The following is a 20,671-nucleotide window of genomic DNA, read 5'->3' as shown; positions in this document are numbered from 1 at the left end:
AACCCGACACAAACACAGCACTAACGATTGAGACCGGTCCGGTTCCCCTACGACATTGTAGGGGGGCTGAGTGACGCCACGACCCCAAAAAACAAGGCGCTATATCTCGGAAACGAAAGTAGCATAAACGCTACTTTCAACGACACAAATGTAGCACTAACGAATGAGGTGGGTTTCATCGTTTGTGCTGTCTGTAGTGGGGGGGGGCAACTTCACTGAGCGTTCCCAGCTGCCTCTGCTTTTCTGTGCCTGGACCGGAGTGCTGCATTCATCATTCCTTATTGTTTAATTAGATCACCTGCACCGGAAAATACCCAACCTGCCAGAAAGTGTAGGTTTGGCTGCCTTAGATGCTGCGTGTTCTAAGCATTTGAAAGACCCTTTTACTAGAGCAGAGCGCGTGGAGAGGCAAACGCGAGCGTGGTGTAACACTGATGGGTGGCTAGCTCGCGCTCACGTTGTGCATGATGCCCACTGGGTAATCTGGAAATCCATCTACAGGGACCTGCGGAAAGTGGAAGCACGTGGGTCTGTGATAAAGGCAAAACGTCCTAATCAGTATCAAAGCTTTTATGCAGCGGCTATTGTCCAGACGTAATTGGATTTTGCCTAGAAGATGGGAGTCTCATTTGCCAGTCGGCGCAGCGCGGAGATTATTGTGCTGTTGAAAGGCAGGATCATTACTGCTCAATGGGGTCTGTGATTTCTGTTTTCCGCTGCTATGCGGCCGGGCGAGCGTGTGTGAGTGTGTGGGCTGAACAGGTAGCGATCCCAAAACAATACCTCGTGTCGACACGGGGAGAGGATGAGACACCGGTTCTTAAAGAGACAGCGAGGGACAGGGCTGCGGCGTCCGGGCCGGCCCGCGTCTGCTCTGCCCTGCCAGTAACTCCCGGCCTCCCCCCTCTCTCTGTCTCTGAAGGGCAGAACCAGGAATATTTCCCTGACATTCGTGACTGTCCAAACCCCGCTCTGCTTAACTTAATCTTGTTCGGTTCCTTCGTGAATAAGGGCGTTTCGGACAGAAGTCCGAGGTGATAACAGGCCGGCCATCCTTATCTAACTCTCCGCGTATTAAAGCATTTTAAAGCATTGACTCCTGAGCTCCCCGGGGTGCAGACTGAGCCGCCGGACCCGCGGAGAGGAAGAGCGAGCTGCGGTGATGGTTTCACCGGCCCTTCTTCTGTCTCGCTGGAGCGCTGACCCAGCGCCCAGAGGGGGGCAGGAGTGCCCCAGACTTTGACTCTTCCGTGTGCACCGGGGGGTCCCTGCCAACCCGCCTTCTTCAGCGCTGCTCCGTGTGGCTGACGTCCTGCGAGTCGGCGCGGCTTTCACGCTGCAGAAAGCGGGTCGCCTTGGATGAAGGCGTCCGACAGGGAAGAGTAAAAACCGCGGAAAGGTGTCCGTGGGGGGGAACGGGGTGCTGCGGGGCGCGGGCGGTTTCTTCCGGGAGGCGCCTGGCAGGCGATGGGCTCCCTTGACGAAGTCCCCCGTCTTCATTCCTGCAACTTTCTCCCGGAGCCCGCACCTTGCTCGGGATCGGAGCCGGCTCGCGGCCGTTTCTATGGAGACAAACAATTGGTCTCCTCATCAAAAGCGAACTAACAGAGGTAGCAGGGTCCTTTGTGCTGAAGAGGAGAGAACATGAAAACCCCAGGCCAGATGAAAGGACTGCTGTCCTTAAACACAATAATCATTTAGTAATCAGCGCGGTAGTGTATAATCAGAAACCCTGGGGGGAGAAAAAGAGAGACTAAAATAAGAAGAGAGCTCCTCAGCTGGCCCCTTCCTCGCTCCACGGCGACTCGGCTGTTGGAACAGGCTCTCGTTTCCACAGGCTCGACTCTCCCCTGGTTAAGGCCTGACTGCTCAGGCCATCTTGTGTCTGGGCTTCACCCACCCCCCCCCCCGCCCCGGCTCCGAGAGTCCCCACCATTCACGGCGCGAGGAAGACGATGGTGATGAAGAACAGGAACGCAGGCCGCACCAGGGAAGACATGAAGCGAGTGTTCTTGGAGACGGCCGGCGCTCCCTGTCCTCGGGGATCGTTACGGATAAGGTGATGCCGACCGGCACGTCTGACCTGTCTGGTGGTCAGCAAGCCTCAGACCGCCCAATCCCCAGCAACTCCGGGTGGCTCAGCGTCTGTGGAGTGCTGGGGCAGTTTCAGGCACACCTTCCTACCCCTGGGTGCAAAGACGTGTCTCTCTCTTTCCTGCTCCCGACCTGGGACACACTGGGCCCTCTGTGGCCCTCTGTGGCTCTCTGTGGCCCTGCTCTGCGATGGTGTCGCTCGTGCAGCCTCTGTGGAGCCTGGTGCTGCTGGAATCTGACCTGGGGACCTCAGTCCACATCGCTGCTGGGGACTCTTCCCCAACCCTGGCAACAGCAGCCGCTGGAAAGGATAACTTAAAAAAAAGATAATACTGGCTTTATAAAAACGCATCAAGGTTCCCTTTTTTTTTACAGCGTAATACTTCTTTTTTCCTAGAAAAGACACTTCCCTTCCTCTTTTCCCCCAGCAGTTCAATGGCGGCCTATCCACTGACTCTGTTAATTGACTCTCAGAGCAGACAAGAGGGTTTGCAGGACAGATTAGCATTTCGGGGGGGCTCACATGGGGCTCTATGTAGGTCAGGAACAATATGGTATCTGCAAGTTTACAGCTGGGACTCATAAAGCCATTATCCCCGGACAATGGTCCAGAGAGGAACTTATTTGAGGCCATTAGCCGATCGCCCCTCCTCCTTCATTAGCGCGGCTTTCTAAACAAACGAAGACAATGAGCGAGGGGGTCTGTGGTGGTGGGGGGCTTCTGCTGAGCGCTGGGGATAATTGCTCTGTCTCTCTTCCCCCGGCCTGAAAGGGGGCTTGAATAATGTCTCTCTTCGGGTGGGGGGGGGCGACCAGGGGCCGTCGGCTCGGGTGGACACGCCAGCGCCCCCTGGGCTCCTCACTCCCGCGCCCCCAGCCCGAACCGTCTCGATACGACACCCACGGACGGGTGGGGGGGGGCGATGTGTGCGGGAGGGGCGCAGGCGGCAGTGGCCATGGCGACGGGGCTCGGGGGGGGGGGCCGTGCTCCACAGCGCTCCACAGCGCTCTTCTCTCGCGCAGCTTCAGGGAACAATCGGAGCATTTATCTGCGCGGGCCTCAAGGAGCCTGAGAGAAAGCCGTGTGAGTGTGCGCGTGAGAGAGTGACTGCGGGAAGGAGGGCTTGAGACAGAGGAGGCCGGAGTGAAGCCCGGCGCTCTGGGGACAACAGGCCGATGCTGATGGGGCCTGGATTTACAACAGGGCACGGCGGAAATGTGGCCAGCCTGCCTCACACACAGCGCAAGGCTTTCCAGTGTGAAGCACTGGGGGCTGTTTCACTGGTAGCAGTACTTACTACACTTTTTCAATGGAAGTGGACCCCCATAGCTCTCAAAGACACCATCAACCATCCTGGCCAGGGCAGCCATGCATGAACACAGACAGCTATCCCCTGTTTCCATGTTGAGAAACTGCCCTGAAGTTCATCGAGTGAGCTCTACAGGTCAGGTAGACACACTGCACGCGCACAGACGACACCAGCAGACCTGCCTCTGTTTGAGGATCGCCGTCTGTTTTCCTCTGGTCCCGCAGGGCAGTTGCTTCACGTTCTGGCTGGGGGAGACGACTCCTGCCAAATGAAACAGCCGGTTCTTTGCTGCGTGAAACTCTCTCCTGGCCAACATTAGACTCGGGTGAACTAAATGGATGTAATAATAATAATAATAACAACCACACCAGCAATCAGTGGGGAGGAGAGCAGAGTGATGAAGCCAGTTCAATGTAGCATGGATGCAGCAGGTGACAGCCTTGGTGCTGATGTTCCACAAGAGGCAGAGGGAAGGGTGATGAGGGGCGTCGCTCAGGTCAGAGTTTAGACAGAGAACGAACGCACCTGCAGCTGGCAGCGACCCAGAAAAGCCAATCTAAAGGCTAACAGAATCTGGCAAGGAAGCAAATCAGCACGCAGCATTTTTTTTCCGGGTAGCTGCACGCAGCATTGCCAACCAGGGGGCAGATGGGAACAGCGAAGGCTGTGGAAGCTCGTTCGAATGGGCATGCCGCTCGGCCAGGCCCCGGCCTCACTGGACATCAGAGCCCCCCAGTGTTGCAGGGCTCCAGTACAGGTGTGACGGGGGGGGGGGTGCGTCTCATTCTGCCGAGTCTGAATTAGCAACATGTGAAGAGGCCCCCACGTCTGCGGCTGAGCTCATCACACGCAGCGTTCAAGTGGGGTTTCCAGCCCCGGCCCCCCAGTGTCCGTGGGCAGGCTCTGGCGACACGACAACAGCGCAGTCAAGCAGAGACAGATGTACAGAAAAGACATTTCAAACAATACAATCCGGTACAAATGTCTATACTGCCTTCAGGCACATTTCACCTCAGGGTGCTGTACAAGATCAGACATCCAATCCCGGCTCAAACAGGAAAGTCTTAAGAGGGGCCTGGACGCGAAAAATGGTTTCAAGTTCTCTGACAGACTTGGGAAGGGGAGATCTTTCTAAAACTGGAGCCAGTGCAGCTGATACAGATACAATGTCTTCTCTAATCCTGGCTGTAGTGAGCAATTGAAGCAATTTCACTATACCGTTGGCTGGAGACGGCTGGAACAGTGGACAGAGTTAGACAGGACAGCGCTTTGAAGATGGAAACGGTGGCCCAGAGAATTGCGAGCATCAAAAGCATGTTAATCTGACTTTTATCAATTTTAGCAAGTCGACAATTACCGTCTGCTCATTCCTTTGAAAGGGAGACATGAATCTCAAGACATGAGTCGAATTTCTAATTAATTATTTTTAATTTAATGGTAATCACAACATACTTCTGAGTATTGGAAACACTTGCAAGATAGTGACTAATGAAGCATTGTTTTCAAATATCAAGAACTCAAAGGCTGATCATTTATTTTTCTATTCTGTCACTTGAGCAATTGATCATAGTGAAATTGTTTCAAGCCTGTAGAAATTGATGACCTAACGGCTGTATAACAGCAGTATTGTCAGCACCTACCAAGAGCAAGACAGATGGCTCTCATAAATCGTCCTGCTCAGCGCTACCGGGTGGAGCTTTAAAGCGGAACCTTTCTTCGCCAGCTCTTGTTGCGCCCGGTGACCGATTTGTGTGACGGAACCGAAACTGTAAACAGAATCAGGTGAGTCACGGTTAATGAAATTTAGCGAATTAATAACGCTTATCAGAACTTGGAAAACTCTTGAACACCTGAGCAGAGAACAGTTGAAACGCCGGTTTCAGCGTTGCAATTTTTGTAGCCAAGTATTTTGAAGCTCCATCCAATTTAAGGTCGTTATGTACGGATGATGCTGACTGAGGGCTCGACATGCCCGAGAGAAACCTTTGGCGTTCCTGACCGGTGTTGTGGCTTTGCATATATCAGAGATGAAAATGGAAAGTTGAAATGGGAATATTAAAGCGGGCAAATCTGCGTGTTACAGCGCAGTCTTGTGTCGGGGGAGGGGAAGCGGTAGAGGTCTGCCCCTGCTCTGTGTGTCGTGCCCTGTTGGTTTTGAGAGTGTGTCTCGGTCAGGATGACAGGTAAGACATAGCCAACTTAACCGGATCTGTGTACATCCTCAGCCGCGACTTCAGAGTACCCTGTAAACAGCGTCTTAAGTAACACGGGTGGAAACGGACTGTGAGCACGCTGTTTTTGTGTAACTGTCGCAGGGTGTGGGACGGGCTGTCCGCGGCTTCGGCTGAGAAGTGCCCGGCGATTCCTCGGTCTGTACCCGTTTTCTTCCACCGCTCTCCAGAGCGTAGTGTCGGCGTGACGGTTTGAAACTGGGCTTTTTCGGGCTGAGAGTAAAGATGTGAACTCGGTGTGACACGGCAGTTTGAGCCCGTTTATGGAGGTGCAGACACCTGTACGTAAGCTGACTGAAAGCATCGTGCTCATTTTGAACGGTTTTTCCAGCCTTGGAGATAATAGAACAAAACAGTACGTGTAAGATTCGTCTTAACCCTTAGAATGACTCTTGTTTATTTGTAACTCGTCAGTCCATCTGGCTCGTTTGAGTGATAGAAGCATACCTGATTACCATACATGACTGTACTTTTCCCACCGTGTAATAGAATACGGACGACTCTCATACGTGATTATTCTAATTTAACCCGGTGCCGGCCCGAGGAGGACAGGCTCCCCCTTCCGAGCCTTGGTTCCTCTCAAGGCTTCTTCCTGTTTTAGTCTGAGGGAGTTTTTCCTTGCTACTGTCGCCTTGGGCTTGCTCACTGGGGGTTCAGGCCCGGAAATCTGTAAAGCTGCTTTGTGACCGTGTCCATTGTGAAAAGCGCTATACAAATGAAACTTAATTGAATATTTATCCGTAGTTCTGGGCTACCTGTTTCTGGGAGGTCCCCAGGGAATCATCCTGTTGTAAAACCTGACATGGATCATACTGCTGTGCAATGGGAGTCTTATTCGTTCCCTGTGCTGCATACCTTTTTTTCTACATTTTGAACTTGCGCGGTCTTGCTTCAGCTGGGAGATGGGCATGCACATGATTGTTGTATTTAGTTTGATGTAACAGGCTACAGATTGCATTACTGCTGTCTTAAAACATATTTTCCAGTTTTTCAGTTCTATCTTGTGCAGGTTGTAGTAGCAAGAGATCAACAATAAAATGCCAAGAGGTTTCTGTGTTGAAGTGCTAAAATACCTGTTTTCTTTGTACAAGCAGAAAGAAATGGTCCAGAATCTCCACCAATTAGTATGATATTATACAAAGGAAATTAAGCACAGGAAGGACAATAACTTACTTGAATTTTCTTCAATCTTGAAACCCAGAAAGTGAGGTGCATATCTGTGGTTGGAAGTGCAGACTTGTCTGAGTCTCTTCTGAGTAAGATTTGGTCTATAAGGCATTGATTTATCAGCCCCTGATAAGCAAAAAAGGTTAGGATTTATGCAGCACTGGAGTAAAACATTCACTAAACAGGAAGATATTTTTTATCTTATGGAGATTTTAAAAGACTGCAAACGAACTGTTTATATGTGATCAGGAGACATTTGTGTGTTAAAGGTGTCCCACTGTGGAACAGCAGACATGATGCAGTTCTCAGCTGGTGTCTTGGCAACCGTTGGCGCTTTGTGACAGATGTGTACTGACAGCTTCCTCCAGCTTCAGCGAATACCCACCCTGAGGAAAGCTTAGCTTGTCTGCTGTCCTCTTAAATAAATTTCCCACTTCTGGGCCAGCCACAGGAAACTAAAGCAGACAACAGTTTTATCCTCTCCGTTTGCTGCACGCAGGCTCTTCTACCAAGAAGCCATATCGCATTAAAAACTTTTCAGTTAGCCATCAGACCAGCTCTGCAGTTCTAAGTAAATTAACACAGATGAAATGTCCTGGCTGCCATACAGCCGGTCAACCTGCAGTGTTGGGTGTAAAGCTGCGGATGTCAAGGCTGAACTGTCCTCTTGGCTGTGTCCTAGTTTGTTGCGCATCCAGAAAACTGCACAGGACAGAATAATTCTGATTGGGTCTGAAGGAGGGCTTGTGTTTGTGAAGAGAGGGTGTAAAGGGCAATGCGGGAGAAAAAGTGACACTTGGTGAAGGTTGCTGTAATTGCACCCCTGTTTTACTGCCTCCTAGGTACTGTAAAGTACTCTGCATGTTGACGGATGAGCTTTCCTGTAACGCATCCTTAAAAATCTTCTGGAATGAAAATTAATTCAGGAAAATGGGGGAGGCCCATTCAAATCTGAATTTTGAATAGGCTTTCAAAACGGCCTCTGTGATGACAGGTTGTGGCCAACAGCCTCTTGCTGTTTTTGAAACTGTGATGTCAGGCTCTGGCCTGTGAGCCCATCATGGATTCCTGGACGTGCCCGAGCCCTTTTTTTTGTAAGCTGATATAGCTGCCGATCCGGGATTGGCTGGCCCTTACGTAATGCACACTGAATTATTCATCGACCGAAGGTGGCGAGAGACCTGCAGCCTGGATGCTGTGAGCAAATCAATGGGCTGTCACTGAGGCCGTGTTGCAGCAGTCCAGGATGGGCAGGGAGTCCCCCTACAGCTGTCTGTGTGCCAGCAGAGCCTCGGTGCTGTCTGTGCTCTGTGGGACGTGCCGTTAGGTGTCGTCAGCAGTGAGGCTCACAGGCTGTGGCTCAGTCCACTGGATGCTTGCGTTCAGACAGATCATCTAGCCTAGACTCTTGGTACTGCGTGTGTACTTATTAATCGGTCTGCATTGCGATGCAGAACTCACGTTTTGTTAAAAGATAGAGTTTGAAAACAACTAGAGAAACTGCGATGTAAGTAATGATATTTTATGCCATTAAATGTCCATCATGCCTTTAAAAGTAGGGTATCCTTTAGGGAGGGCTTAACATCATCATAGGTGTGTCTCTTTTTAACCGTTTGTATTCGTTTTCGTTCCACTAGCTCTGAGGATCCCATTCTGACCAGCCTGAGGGGTTATGGTTTCCCTGAGGCAGGCTTGCTGTAGCAGTGGAAACCTGCCAACACAGAGGCTCAGTTACCAGGAGTGCTGGGAAAACCATTGACAATGAAGGGAATTCTTTTAGCTGTGCTTTTGCAATTCCTTATTTTTTGGTACAGTGAATTCCATTAACTGAATGGATAATCCATAAACGCGTAGTCCTTCTCAAGTCATTTTTTTGTTTTAAATGATGCACATACATTATCTGTGCTCTCTTGCCGCCTGGCAAATTCAGAGACCGAAAACTTCCCTAGAAGTGTCATAGACAGTAGGAGGCGGCTGGGGGGGGAATGTTGATACCTACAGGGAAAATGAGCTCTTCGGGGTTTGTTTGAAACCATGATTGTTTAAGTGATAACTTTAAATGTGTTTGTTTTTTGTCCTCGTTTCTGCAGGATCCTTTCTGCTCTCCATCTCCTCACTCGCCCTTCCCGGGAGCAGCCTACTGAGCGTACGCTGTCCAGCTGCTTAATCCAGTCGCACCCCATCAATGGGCGACGCCAGCGAGGTCCTCACTGTGATGTGATGTGCCGAGATCCAGTTTAGGGTGCCAGTGAGTTGTCGGGGATTGGGGAGCACATTTCAGTCTGGCTCGGGATCACTCCGATTTTACAAATCCATTGCTGGCGTATCCTCATCAGGAGAGCATGTGCTTACCGGCTCATAGTACGATGAAGTGGCCAGGCCATAAGACCCCAGCAACCTGAGCAAAACTGCCTTCCATCTTGAACACACTGAAGAATAGGCTCAAGCTGCTGCCAGCATTTAAGGACAAAAAATATTACTGCAGAATTTCTCACCTTGCTGAGATCGTGCACCATTGAGTACTGGAGCTTCTGCAGTGCCCTGCGCACTCTTGGCTGCGTAAACAGCAGATGCTGAGACTCCCCTCCCTCCATACAGCCATATAGAGGGAGCTGCTGGTTGCAGTTCCCAGCTCTCCGGTCCTTGGAGATGGAGGGTGTGGAGGTGGAGGATGTCAGCCCAGCCCTGGAGGTCACTGAGGACTTTCTGCGCTGTTTCGACAGCCCTGTGGAGAACAGGCCCCAGCAGCCGGGGGATTATGGGATGACGGGGGTCTCTGAACTGGAGGGGCGGGAGGGCTTTCTGAACAACCTTCCCCGGAGCAATGGCACCATCCACGGGGCTGGAGGAGCGCTCTGGGGGCTGCTGGCCAAGGAGCAGCCGGGCCGGGGGCAGGAGGGCGACACCAACAACCCGGAGTGGGCCGACCACAAGGGGGCGCCCTCCTTCAGCATCTTCGGCATGTGTCAGGGCAAGAGGAGCCGCGCGCGCTCTACCAACGACCTGGCCGCGCACACCAAGGACCCGGGCGCCAGCGCCTTCCAGCGCGGGCACAGCCGTTCCCGGTCCGATGCCAACTACAGATCCGTCACGGACAACGGAGTGCTGCCGCCGAGCACTGCTGGCTCCAGGGATGGCCACAAGAAAGAAGGTAGGTCTCCTGGGGCAGAGTGTCCACTGGGGAATAAACAGGCTGGCTGTGCTTGGAGCACACTGGGAGCTGTGTGGTCCAGAGGCACACGTACTCCCCTCTTTAACTATGTTTAATGCTAAGATTCTGGCGTTCAAGAGTTAGACTGTTAGCGGCCGGGGTAGCAGTGATGTTCCTCTCCTGCTGTTGTCGGAGCAGTTTGCGTCACCCTTCGGCTCCGTGGAAGCACACTCTTTACCCCGAGGAATAAGACGGCCGTCTCCTGGAGGGCTGAAGCCAGCCACATGGGTTTATGGGGGCAAAGAGGACCCTCGTCCTGTCCAGCTTGAGACAGACTTCATCTCCCTCCCCGTGGAGAACGCCGCACGTTTTAGTGAGACTGTGGAGTGGGAGCGGGCGCGTCCACTTCATTAAAAAAACAAGGCCATGAAGGGGGCAGCCCTGTTCAGCTCAGCCTCCCTCATCGAGTCACTGTGGGCCCACCTTGCCTTTGGCAGGGGTCTGTCGAAAGCAGGGGGATGGAAGTGTGTGTGTGTGTGTGTGTGTGTGTGTGTGTGTGTGTGTGTGTGTGTGTGTGTGTGTGTGTGTGTGTGTGTGACCTGAGAGGTGTGTGGCAGCAATAATACTTGTACAGCTGGGACGGGAACACCCAGGAGCCAACAGAATATGCAACATGTATCCCTTATATTATGGGGTTAGCATCTCTCACTCCTGAGTAAGCAAACAAAAGATGTACAGAGGGGGGATCTAAGTTTTGAACGTCGTGTCTTTTATAGGCAGCGGTTAGCACAGTCAGTTTGTGACTCCCTGGGTGAACTGCATATAGTCCTCCCGTGCTCTTCCAGCAGTGGAAGTGTTTGCCTGTGCGCGTCACGGGTTGTTTCATTTTCAGGAACTGTACTGATATGGTAGTCAAGAGCTGGGGAGTGTTCACTGTGTGCACAGGGTAATCGACCTCTCGATTAGGGTGCAGTATGCACAGAGTTGAAGCCCACGTGCAGAGCTTTAGCTGTAGACTTAAAACGTCCTTCCCTTTACATACCTAGTGAACCACTACCTAGTCTTTCAACAAACAGTGGAGCTGTTTTGTGGGTATTATACAGTGTTCATTGCACAAAGGCCCACGCCGCATACAAGAGAAGCAGTGTGGTTTCAGATGGGTGCAGTTCAACTTCTAAGGCACCATCAGTCTAACCTTTATCAGAAAACATACTCCTGGGAGGGATCGCCCTGAGGGAACCCCTGCGGATGTGGGAAGAACCAGTGGATTCCCCTCAGAGATGCTCAGAATTAACCTCTACTCCTTTGGTATCCAGTTCTGGTCTGCTTGGTGACCAGTCCTGGTTCTCTTGGGCCGGTGTGTCTGTAGGGGTGTCCAGTACTGGTTCTGGAGGCTCGGTGTGTCTGTAGGGGTGTCTGGTCCTGGTTCTGGAGGCTCGACGTGTCTGTAGGGGTGTCCGGTCCTGGTTCTGGAGGCTCAACGTGTCTGTAGGGGTGTCTGGTCCTGGTTCTGGAGGCACAGTGTGTCTGTAGGGGTGTCTGGTCCTGGTTCTGGAGGCTCGACGTGTCTGTAGGGGTGTCTGGTCCTGGTTCTGGAGGCTCGACGTGTCTTTAGGGGTGTCTGGTCCTGGTTCTGGAGGCTCGACGTGTCTGTAGGGGTGTCCGGTACTGGTTCTGGAGGCACAGTGTGTCTTTAGGGGTGTCTGGTCCTGGTCCTGAAGGCTTGACGTGTCTGTAGGGGTGTCAGGTCCTGGTTCTGGAGGCCCGGTGTGTCTGCTGGGTCTTCAGGTGCTGCTGCTGCTTTAAGGAGACCTAGGAGACTTGCAGACACCCCAGCGCCCCAGGACCATGACCCCGGGTTCAAGGGAATGTAAGACGACAGGGACCGAAACTGTAAAGCTCCCTGTTGCTGGAGAAGCAGCTGGCCAGGTGTTGGCGGGGGATCAGCGAGCGACAGTGACCCGGCAGATTCAGAGCCCATGGCTCCGGTGTGTGTTCTGTGTGACAAGACACAGGCCTGCATGCTGGGCTTTAACTGTGAGCTTGAATCTACTCTCGGGTTAATTACCTAGCGCTTTGAAGATGGAGAGATTAACTGATTGAATTCAGGTTAAAAATTAATGAAAAATAATTTTATTCCTGTCCTCTAATGCTTTGATGCCCACAGTTTCCCCCGATCTATATATTCATATCCAAGTTGCTATACAGCCTATGTACTATATGCATATTCACCAATTTCAAGGCTTGTCTTTCAGCTTTTTTGTTGGTGTGCTCTTATTGACCTGCCTCTTTGGCAGATTAAAGGTAGTCTCTCGGTTTCTTCCACGATCTCTGATTGACTACACGTCAGGCGGGGAAGAGAGAACCACCAAGCTCAACGGCACACCGAGATGTGCCCGTGGCAAAGGCAGAATCGCACTACAGCGCTTTTCGTCCAAAGACCTCAAACCTGCGCAGTACAGCAGCACCTTTTCTACTCGTGCATAATCGCTTCGAAAAACGGAGCGAAATTGGAGGGCAAGAAACGTCAGAACAGGGTTTGACTGTTGCGTGGAAACGGCAGTGGTTTCCAAGACTGTGAGGAAGGCAATGTTCTGTGCGTCTACTATTATTAGAAACCCTCTACCATCCTTCGGCTTGCTTACATCTTTAATTGATTATATGCTTTTCTGCCAATGAAAACGCTGAAGGTGGTTTAAAACACTGAGCACTTTCCTGGGATCCGTTTGTGCTCTTTCTCCATGATTTCCCCTGTCCCGTTTGTGTGGGATCGGAGTGGCAAGTGGTGAGCGAGCTGTAGCGCGGGACCACTGGTGGGGGTGGGCGATAGTGCCGGCCAAACTCTGGGAGGAAACCGGAGCAGCTGGAGAAAGTGCATGCTGATGCGAGGAGAACATGCAAACTCCACACAGACCGTGGCCCTGGGAGCCAAGAGCTGTGAGGCAGCAGCACTGACTAGAACATCGCACTGCCCTGATTCCATGACAAACAAACATAAGATTTTAAAGTATCTGCGTACACCCCTGTCTCACTCTGAAATGGCAGACGGCACTGAAGATTTCCGAATTATTTTGTTCCGGCAGTGATGCTGAAATATGAAGGTCCCATCATATACACTGGTGTTATCCCTTTCTTTCATCTTAAAAAATTAAAGCTCATCAGCTGGCTGAATTCAAAAGAAGTAAAAGCAGTTCTTTTTCTTGAACGTCTGCACAGTGTCGTAAGCTAACATTAGCATATTAGTGTCTTATTTGAGTTATGTGTGCTGTTCAGCTAAGATCTTTGCATCAGTTATATTGTTTCATGTCAGAGTACATTGCTCTCTTTGTAGCATAAAATTAACAGTGACCTGGCTGGCTGTCTTGCACTGAATTGCTTTTGAAATGAAAATGGATTTTCGGGCACTTCCTGTTGGCCTGCTTGCAGGACTGACGATGGCCAACCTTGTGTGCCCCAGAAGCCCCCTAATAACACAAACAAATTAGCCAAGTGCTGATTTAAATGCTTATCTGCTTCTGGAAATACGGAGCAGAGACTTCCATTAAATGTGCTGAGGACACTAAAGGTAAAGTGCATGCTGTGAAAATAAGATAAGAATATATTATATATATTTTCCTGATAATATTTCTATTGGCTTGTTTTAGCATCCCTGTTATTATAAATGAAGTATTTATTTATATTGCAATTACTGTTGCCACATTTCCCTTTGGGTCATTTGGCTTTTTAATCTGCAATTTAAAGTTGCCTTGTTATGTACTGAACACAATCTGAAATCTCCAGTCCTCTTCGGGACACCAGTAGCCACATGGCAAGAACGAGGAAGTGCAGACAAGCTCATCCCATTCGCTCTGCCCGGGAGCCTCACCTCTGTTGACTCCCTATACGCGCCACAGCAACGCACAGGAGGGTCAGCGCCCATTGGAGGAGAGGTGTGTCCCTCGCTGACATCACTGCACCCCCACCGCGAGAACGAGGAAGTGCAGACATGCTCACCCCTTGGGCCTCGCCTCTTTTGACCTGCCGCCTCCAGGAGAGTGGAGGCCCTTGCCGACGTCGCCGCGTGCCTGCAGGCGGCTGGGAGGACACAGGGGGCGCTGTTTCACTGGGGTCCAAGCCCCGTCCCCAGTGGGGCTCTGCTAATTGCACAACACCTCATGGGGAATGGCGGGACGCCTCATGGCTGGAGACGTGACCTCCTAACAGTTGGATCAGCGAGCTCCACTGATTGTCGTTGCGGCTTGAGTGGCTTGAGAGCCTGATTTTAGACTTTAAACGCCAAGCCCAGTGGGCCGTGTCAGCAGGCTCTGGGCCGTGTCAGCAGGCTCTTGACTGTGATCCTAATACAGGTCCACTGGGAAAGTGAAACCCGGCTTTCAGAGCTTGCTGCTCTCCGCCACCATTTGTACTAACCGGAAATGAGCTCAGGCTCACTTTTCGAGTAATGTTTTTCCGTGTCATGCTACAAGGACACAATTAAGATTTCCATTGCGAAGCGGCTTAGCTCATGTGAGGTGTTACGAGCTGCAGGAGCAGGTACGGAGGACTGCACGTCGATGAAGCAGCAGAACTCCCTTTCTTGTCTCCGCACATTGATTCCCACTGAGGTCATTAGCCGGTGCTACTTTGTTCGGGAACCTGCACTTCTAAAAACCTGGAGTTGGTTCGATCCCTGTGATGCGTTTTCCGATATGAAATCCTGCATGTTCTCCTGTGATGGATTATGAAAATCTGCATTGTCCTGCGGCAGGAGGTTTTCTCTCTGTTCTTTGTAAGTGGTTTAAGACAGGAATTTCCTGAATCCAGTACTTGAAGGTTTTTTTTATAAAGTTACTGAAGGAAGTTACTAGAGCACTGTCCCCATCACACCTCAGAGAATGTTTAGACCCATTCATTTTGTCATTTAGATCTGAATTCTTTCTCTTTTTCTTTTTAATGCAGTCCTAGCTATGAAGCAGCACGAGTGACCAGAAATTGGATTTGACTAAAGTGGCTAACTTTTTCCAAGCAAATACAGAACACCTTTTTTCATTCCGCCCACCTTGAGCTATAGTATGGTGGCAGCAGCGTGGGTTCGTGGCGAGGCCTTTGGACTAAGCAGTGGAAGGCTGTGGGTTCAAATCCGCAGTGGGACGTTGCTGTAGTTCCCCTGTGTGAGATTCTTCAGCCCTACCTGGCTCCAGTGTGATGCCCACCTGTGCACATGAGTACAAATATAAGATGCTTTGGAGAGAAGCATCATTGAAGTGAATAACTTCAGATGCTTTGTTTGTTGTTTTGTTTTTGTAGTTCTATGGCAGCTCTCGACTCATGACTTACAGAAGTCCGGCGAGACCTTTACAGTTGCCAAACACACACTGATCGGCTTGGAAAATAGGGCAGGTCACGGACAGGAAGGGCCGGGAAGGCAGACTGGAGATCCACAGACTGCCTCCACTCCCGGGAGACCTGGTCTTCCCAGTGTCCAGGGGGAAAGTCGGAAGTCGTTCTGTACTGTTCGCGTGAGTCGGATGGTTGTGCAGTTAAAATGCAGCTGCAGGCTGAATATAGCAATTCAGATTCAAAGGACTGTATTGGCATGATGGATGGATTAGCCTTAATTATAACAAAGACTACTGTCCGCATAGAGCATGGGTGTTTTTCCTGTCTTCACGTGGGTTTCTTCTAAAGTCATGCTGGTGGGTTAATTGGCCCTGGTGTGTGTGTCTGTGAGCACCCTGTGATGGACTGGTGTCCTGTCCAGGGTGTGTGCGTCTGTGCCCGCCCTGTGATGGACTGGTGTCCTGTCCAGGGTGTGGGTGTCTGTGCGCTCCCTGTGATGGACTGGTGTCCTGTCCAGGGTGTGTGCCCTGTGATGGACTGGTGTCCTGTCCAGGGTGTGTGCGTCTGTGCCCGCCCTGTGATGGACTGGTGTCCTGTCCAGGGTGTGTGCGTCTGTGCCCGCCCTGTGATGGACTGGTGTCCTGTCCAGGGTGTGTGTGTGTCTGTGCCCGCCCTGTGATGGACTGGTGTCCTGTCCAGGGTGTGTGTGTGTCTGTGCCCGCCCTGTGATGGACTGGTGTCCTGTCCAGGGTGTGTGTGTGTCTGTGCCCGCCCTGTGATGGACTGGTGTCCTGTCCAGGGTGTGTGCCCTGTGATGGACTGGTGTCCTGTCCAGGGTGTGTGCGTCTGTGCCCGCCCTGTGATGGACTGGTGTCCTGTCCAGGGTGTGTGCGTCTGTGCCCGCCCTGTGATGGACTGGTGTCCTGTCCAGGGTGTGGGTGTCTGTGTGTGCCCTGTGATGGACTGGTGTCCTGTCCAGGGTGTGTGCCCTGTGATGGACTGGTGTCCTGTCCAGGGTGTGTGCGTCTGTGCCCGCCCTGTGATGGACTGGTGTCCTGTCCAGGGTGTGTGCGTCTGTGCCCGCCCTGTGATGGACTGGTGTCCAGTCCAGGGTGTGTGTGTCTTTTCGCGCCCTGTGATGGACTGGTGTCCTGTCCAGGGTGTGTGCGTCTGTGCCCGCCCTGTGATGGACTGGTGTCCTGTCCAGGGTGTGTGTGTCTGTTCGCGCCCTGTGATGGACTGGTGTCCTGTCCAGGGTGTGTGTGTCTGTGCGCGCCCTGTATTGAATAAAGCGATTCGAAAAGGTATGGATGGAAAGATCACATGGTGGTAAGCCACTGATTTAAAGCAGCATTTTGTGTTGTGTTGCCATGATGTAAGAGAAGAGGGCTAAGGTGCTGAGACCTTAGGAGTGCTCGTCTCTGATGGGTTTTCATGCCTTTTTTTCCGGGCTGCTTCGGAAAACCCCTGAGCCTAGCTGAATACATGCAGTTTCATCATTCCTTGGAGTTGATATCTTGTTGTCAGGATTGAGAATAGATAGCAGCTGAGACTTGTGCCTTTGTATCGCGTTCACCAGGGAAACCGTTTGCATAAAATCACTTCTTCTGGTTTCATGAATGCGCAGACCAGCCTGCCTCGGCGCTGCCTCACTGCTCCTGCTGATTTGCTGATTGGAACACAAACACATGCTCTAGAGGTTGTTTGGCTTTGGAAAGAGCTTTGTCTCAATCCCGATGAGAGCCGCTTCTGTTCCCAAATAATACACTCAACCTGCTCGCTGGACACAACAATGTAAAAAAAAAAATAGTGTTATCGAGCAAAGCAGACGATGGAGTGATGCGTTACAGTAAATTGGTATTAAATTTAAACCCTTCGATGAGCTCCGTCTCGGAGCGCCTTACCAAAGTGGTTTACGGTCATTAAGTCGCAGAGAGAGCAGTCTGTGCTGCAGCGTGCTGAAGGTTTTAATGTATGTAATAAAAACGGGAAAAACAAATACAAAGCACTGAAGCTAAAAGCCTTGGATAAAGGAGCCATAGACCCTCTACTTAAACCACGCACCTGTGCCACAGGAACACGCTTGCCTGGCGGGAGATAAGATAGTCCATTAAACATGACTCAGCTCACTACAGTAGTTATTTTCCAGAGTAGTGCTAATTGCAGGAGCCGAGGTTGGGAGCGCTGTGGATCTTTGATTCACAGGGAGCCTCGATTGTTCCAAAGCCTCCGTCTCATTAGCGCGGGCACACTGAAGACCTTTCCCATTTGGGCACATACTCGATGCTCAGAATTCAATAACATAAAGGAAGGCTAGAAATGAGAGGGGGCCGTTTGGTGCGTCTCGTTTGGTTACGAGTCGCTAATTGATCCGAGGATCTTTTCCAGTTGTTTCTTGGAAGTATGGGTGGGTTGGGCTGCAGCGACGCAGCCGGGTAGGCTGTTCCATCCTCCCCCAACCCTTTGTGTAAAGAAGCGCCTCTGGTTCTCAGGTTTAGATGCACTTTCACATAGGTTCCACTTATTGGCATTTCTCTGCTGGTATTGAACACGTCCACGTATTTGTTTAATTCATGTTTTTTTAGGGTAGATCTCTTAAGGTTTTGAGCTACAAACGGGCAAGGACTTCATCTGGTAAGTTGACACGGTTCTGGAGTGGTTTCTGTTTGTCCTGTGGCTTCGGTGTCTTCATTAACTGACGAAATCGGCCTAAAGGACTGCTGTTACCAGGCCTTTAGCCACGGAGGACTTGAGTTTCCCTGCAGTTCTCCACAGGGCCAGGAGCGAGGCTGCCGCAGGTCGAAGACGTGCCAATGCGAGCAGCTTCTGGGTATCGACGCGTCGCCAGCCTTTGCACACGCTGGGCTGAACTGGGCTCCCTTTCTCTTTCAGGGAGCAGAGACGCCTTCCCCAACCTGGTGAAGAGGGGGCAGCTGGAGCAGCGGGAGGGCCCGGCGGGGCGCTGGAGCCCCCGCCACGTGGAGCTGACGGCCTGCGAGCTGCGCCTCTACAGCCTGGACAGCAGCGGCAACCAGCAGCTGTGCACCGCCTACTCGCTGTCGCACTGCCAGAGCGCCAGCGCGCCCCTGGGGCCGGACGGCCGCGTGCTGCAGGCCCTGTTCTTCAACAGCACGCGGCTGCAGCTGCGGGCCTCCTGCCAGTGGGAGGCGCTGGACTGGCGGCAGCGGCTGTGGGAGCGCGTGCTGGCCGTGCGGCCCCAGCAGGGGGCGCAGCAGCAGGGGGAGCAGGAGGGAGGGCGGGCGCCCGCGCAGACCCTGTCCCAGCCGAGCCGGCCCACCGCCCTGCCCCTCTTCACGCAGCACTGCCGGGACGTGCTCAAGGCCGGCGTCCTGTACCAGCTCACGGACCTCAACAACTGGAGGGCCTTCACCTTCGTCCTGAGCAAGGCGCTGCTGCAGGCCTTCCCCACGGAGGGCCGCGGCCCCGTCTCCGAGCCCCTGCTGCGCTACGAGCTGGCGGGCTGCCTGGCCGTGCAGCGCGACGACGCCGGGGGCGGATGCGCGGGCTTCCAGGTGGTGTTCGCCGCCGACGTGCTGCGCCTGCGCGCCGAGACCGAGAGGAAGGCGCAGGACTGGGTGGAGGCCCTGCGCGCGGCGGCCGGCTCGCGGCGCGCCGCCCCCGCCCCCGCCCAGCCCGGCGCCGTGGTGCTGAGGGGGAAGGCGGCCCGGGAGCGCCGGCACCGGGACGGCCAGCGCGGCAAGCGGCAGTCCGTCACCACCAGCTTCCTGCGCATCCTCACCTGCCTGGCCGTGGAGAAGGGCCTGACCGCCCAGGGCTTCAGGTGTGCAGGTGAAGCAGCTCTGTTTCTCCTCTCCCTCCGCCCCCCCGACTCCCGTCTCCTGTTCGCTCGTACCCTGCGGTCGCGGGGCCGGGTCAGTCCACACGCGCCAGTATTGGGAAGTACGTCGCACTTTCAGTCGCCACTTGTCTGATTCAGGGTCATGGGGGAGCTGGAGCCCGTCCTGGGAGGCAAGGCGGGGTACAGTCTGGACGGGACGCCAGTCCGTCACAGATCTTGCTCGCACCCACACGCAGGCACAGGGCCGGTTTTCCCAGAAGGCCGTTAACCTGCCAGCATGCCTGGCAGGACACCGGAGCACCCGGAGGAAACGCGCGCTATGGTAGGAAGCACATGCAAGCTCCACACAGACGGCACCCCCAGGGGCTGAACCCGGGGCCCCCGCACTGCAAGGCAGTGGCGTGTTGACACCCGTAGGGAACTTCAGTGAATTCATTTTGCTCCAGTTATCAGCTGAAAGGAATTTCTTCCCACAATTCGAGTGACAAGCTTTCTAGTGTTTTCGTGGGCTGGTCGGGTGGTTCCCCCCCCCCCCCAGCACAGATCACGGACGGTGGGGTCGCAAGCCTCCTTCCCAGTTTGTCTGGCGCTCGTGCTGAGGATGCCGAGGTTCTTGTTTGCAGGCTGGTGGGCAGCTGTTTGCCGTGGACCCCGGCCGCCCTCGTGGCACTCTGCTTCTAAAGCCAGCTGGGATCGGCGCCGCCGTGAGCGTACCGGGCGCTCGGGGGGGGGATGGCAGCCTGTTCTCCTGTCTCCAGGTTTGTTCCCACTCCGGGAAGTCACGGACCCACGAGCCGGGCTGTTTCGGGGCCGTTGGGCATCCGGAGAGGAGGGAGTTTTCCCCCTTTTCCCTTCCCGTTACGCCCCTTCCCAGGCACGTCGTGTAGTGACCTGGCCCAGGCTCGAACCTGCGACCGTAGAGCTCAGTCTGCTCTCGGACCGCTTGAGCCCCTCTGCAGCCCCCTTTCATCTCATTATTTGAGGCTTTAGGCTTTTGGCTCCTTTCTTCCTCCCAGGCAGTTTAAAACTCCCAGTGATCTTCTCTCGCTGTGCTCTTTGGGAGACCCTTTTCTAGGCCCACTGCTGGGAGCTACCTTTGAGCAGGACTGACCACGTCTTCGTCCGTTTTCAGAAACGGTGTGGTTCTCGGTTTGGAGTGAAGCTCCACTGATGCCGCAATGCATTTTCAGACGTCAAGGCGTGGGATGAAGAAAGCTCTCTGGAACAAGTGCTTCGACTCAAGACTGCACTTTTACAGCCTTGATCGGTTTGTTCTGATCTGTGAAAGTCAAATATTGACGGTGCTATTGACGGAAAAAAGTTATTGGCGTTTTGATGCGTTCATTACTTAAGGCACTGTAGGGGTGATTATTTCCAACTCGGTAGAGTCTGCTCAGCTCCGGCACATCACACCGTTTTCCTTATCCAGCCTTTTCAGTATGATTTACTAGAAGGAGATAAGGCTAGCAATTGCAGTGAATTATGGGTAGGAATATTAATTAGATGTGTGTCCAATCACAACACTGCATCACTCGTAAGTGTTAGCTGTGTCATGCTGATAAGCTTAAGTAACAGCTGT

The 20,671-nt window shown here is 52.8% G+C and overlaps 1 protein-coding gene across 4 annotated transcripts in view; it reads left to right on the top strand.

Moving 5' to 3' along the window:
- Positions 1-5,056: 5,056 nt before the first annotated feature.
- The window catches only part of plekhm3 (pleckstrin homology domain containing M3), a 47,530-nt gene continuing 31,915 nt past the window's right edge, over positions 5,057-20,671 (top strand). For 2 of the 4 annotated variants that reach the window (XR_015926326.1, XM_088605830.1), the window contains exons 1-3: positions 5,057-5,186; positions 8,893-9,953; positions 18,165-19,082. Coding sequence is in view for 3 of the 4 variants with exons in the window: in XM_088605830.1 (XP_088461956.1) it covers positions 9,452-9,953; positions 18,165-19,082 (1,420 nt within the window). In the remaining variant the exon portion in view is untranslated. Of the gene's footprint in view, positions 5,187-5,259; positions 5,588-5,662; positions 5,774-8,892; positions 9,954-18,164; positions 19,083-20,671 lie in introns of those variants that run through there. The other 2 variants (XM_088605831.1, XM_088605832.1) reach the window with 2 other exon arrangements.

The sequence above is a fragment of the Lepisosteus platostomus genome, chromosome 14, assembly GCF_059453375.1.
Source record: "Lepisosteus platostomus isolate fLepPlt1 chromosome 14, fLepPlt1.hap1, whole genome shotgun sequence".
NCBI classification, from domain to species: Eukaryota; Metazoa; Chordata; class Actinopteri; order Semionotiformes; family Lepisosteidae; genus Lepisosteus; species Lepisosteus platostomus.
This window is presented reverse-complemented; position numbering and strand designations above follow the sequence as displayed.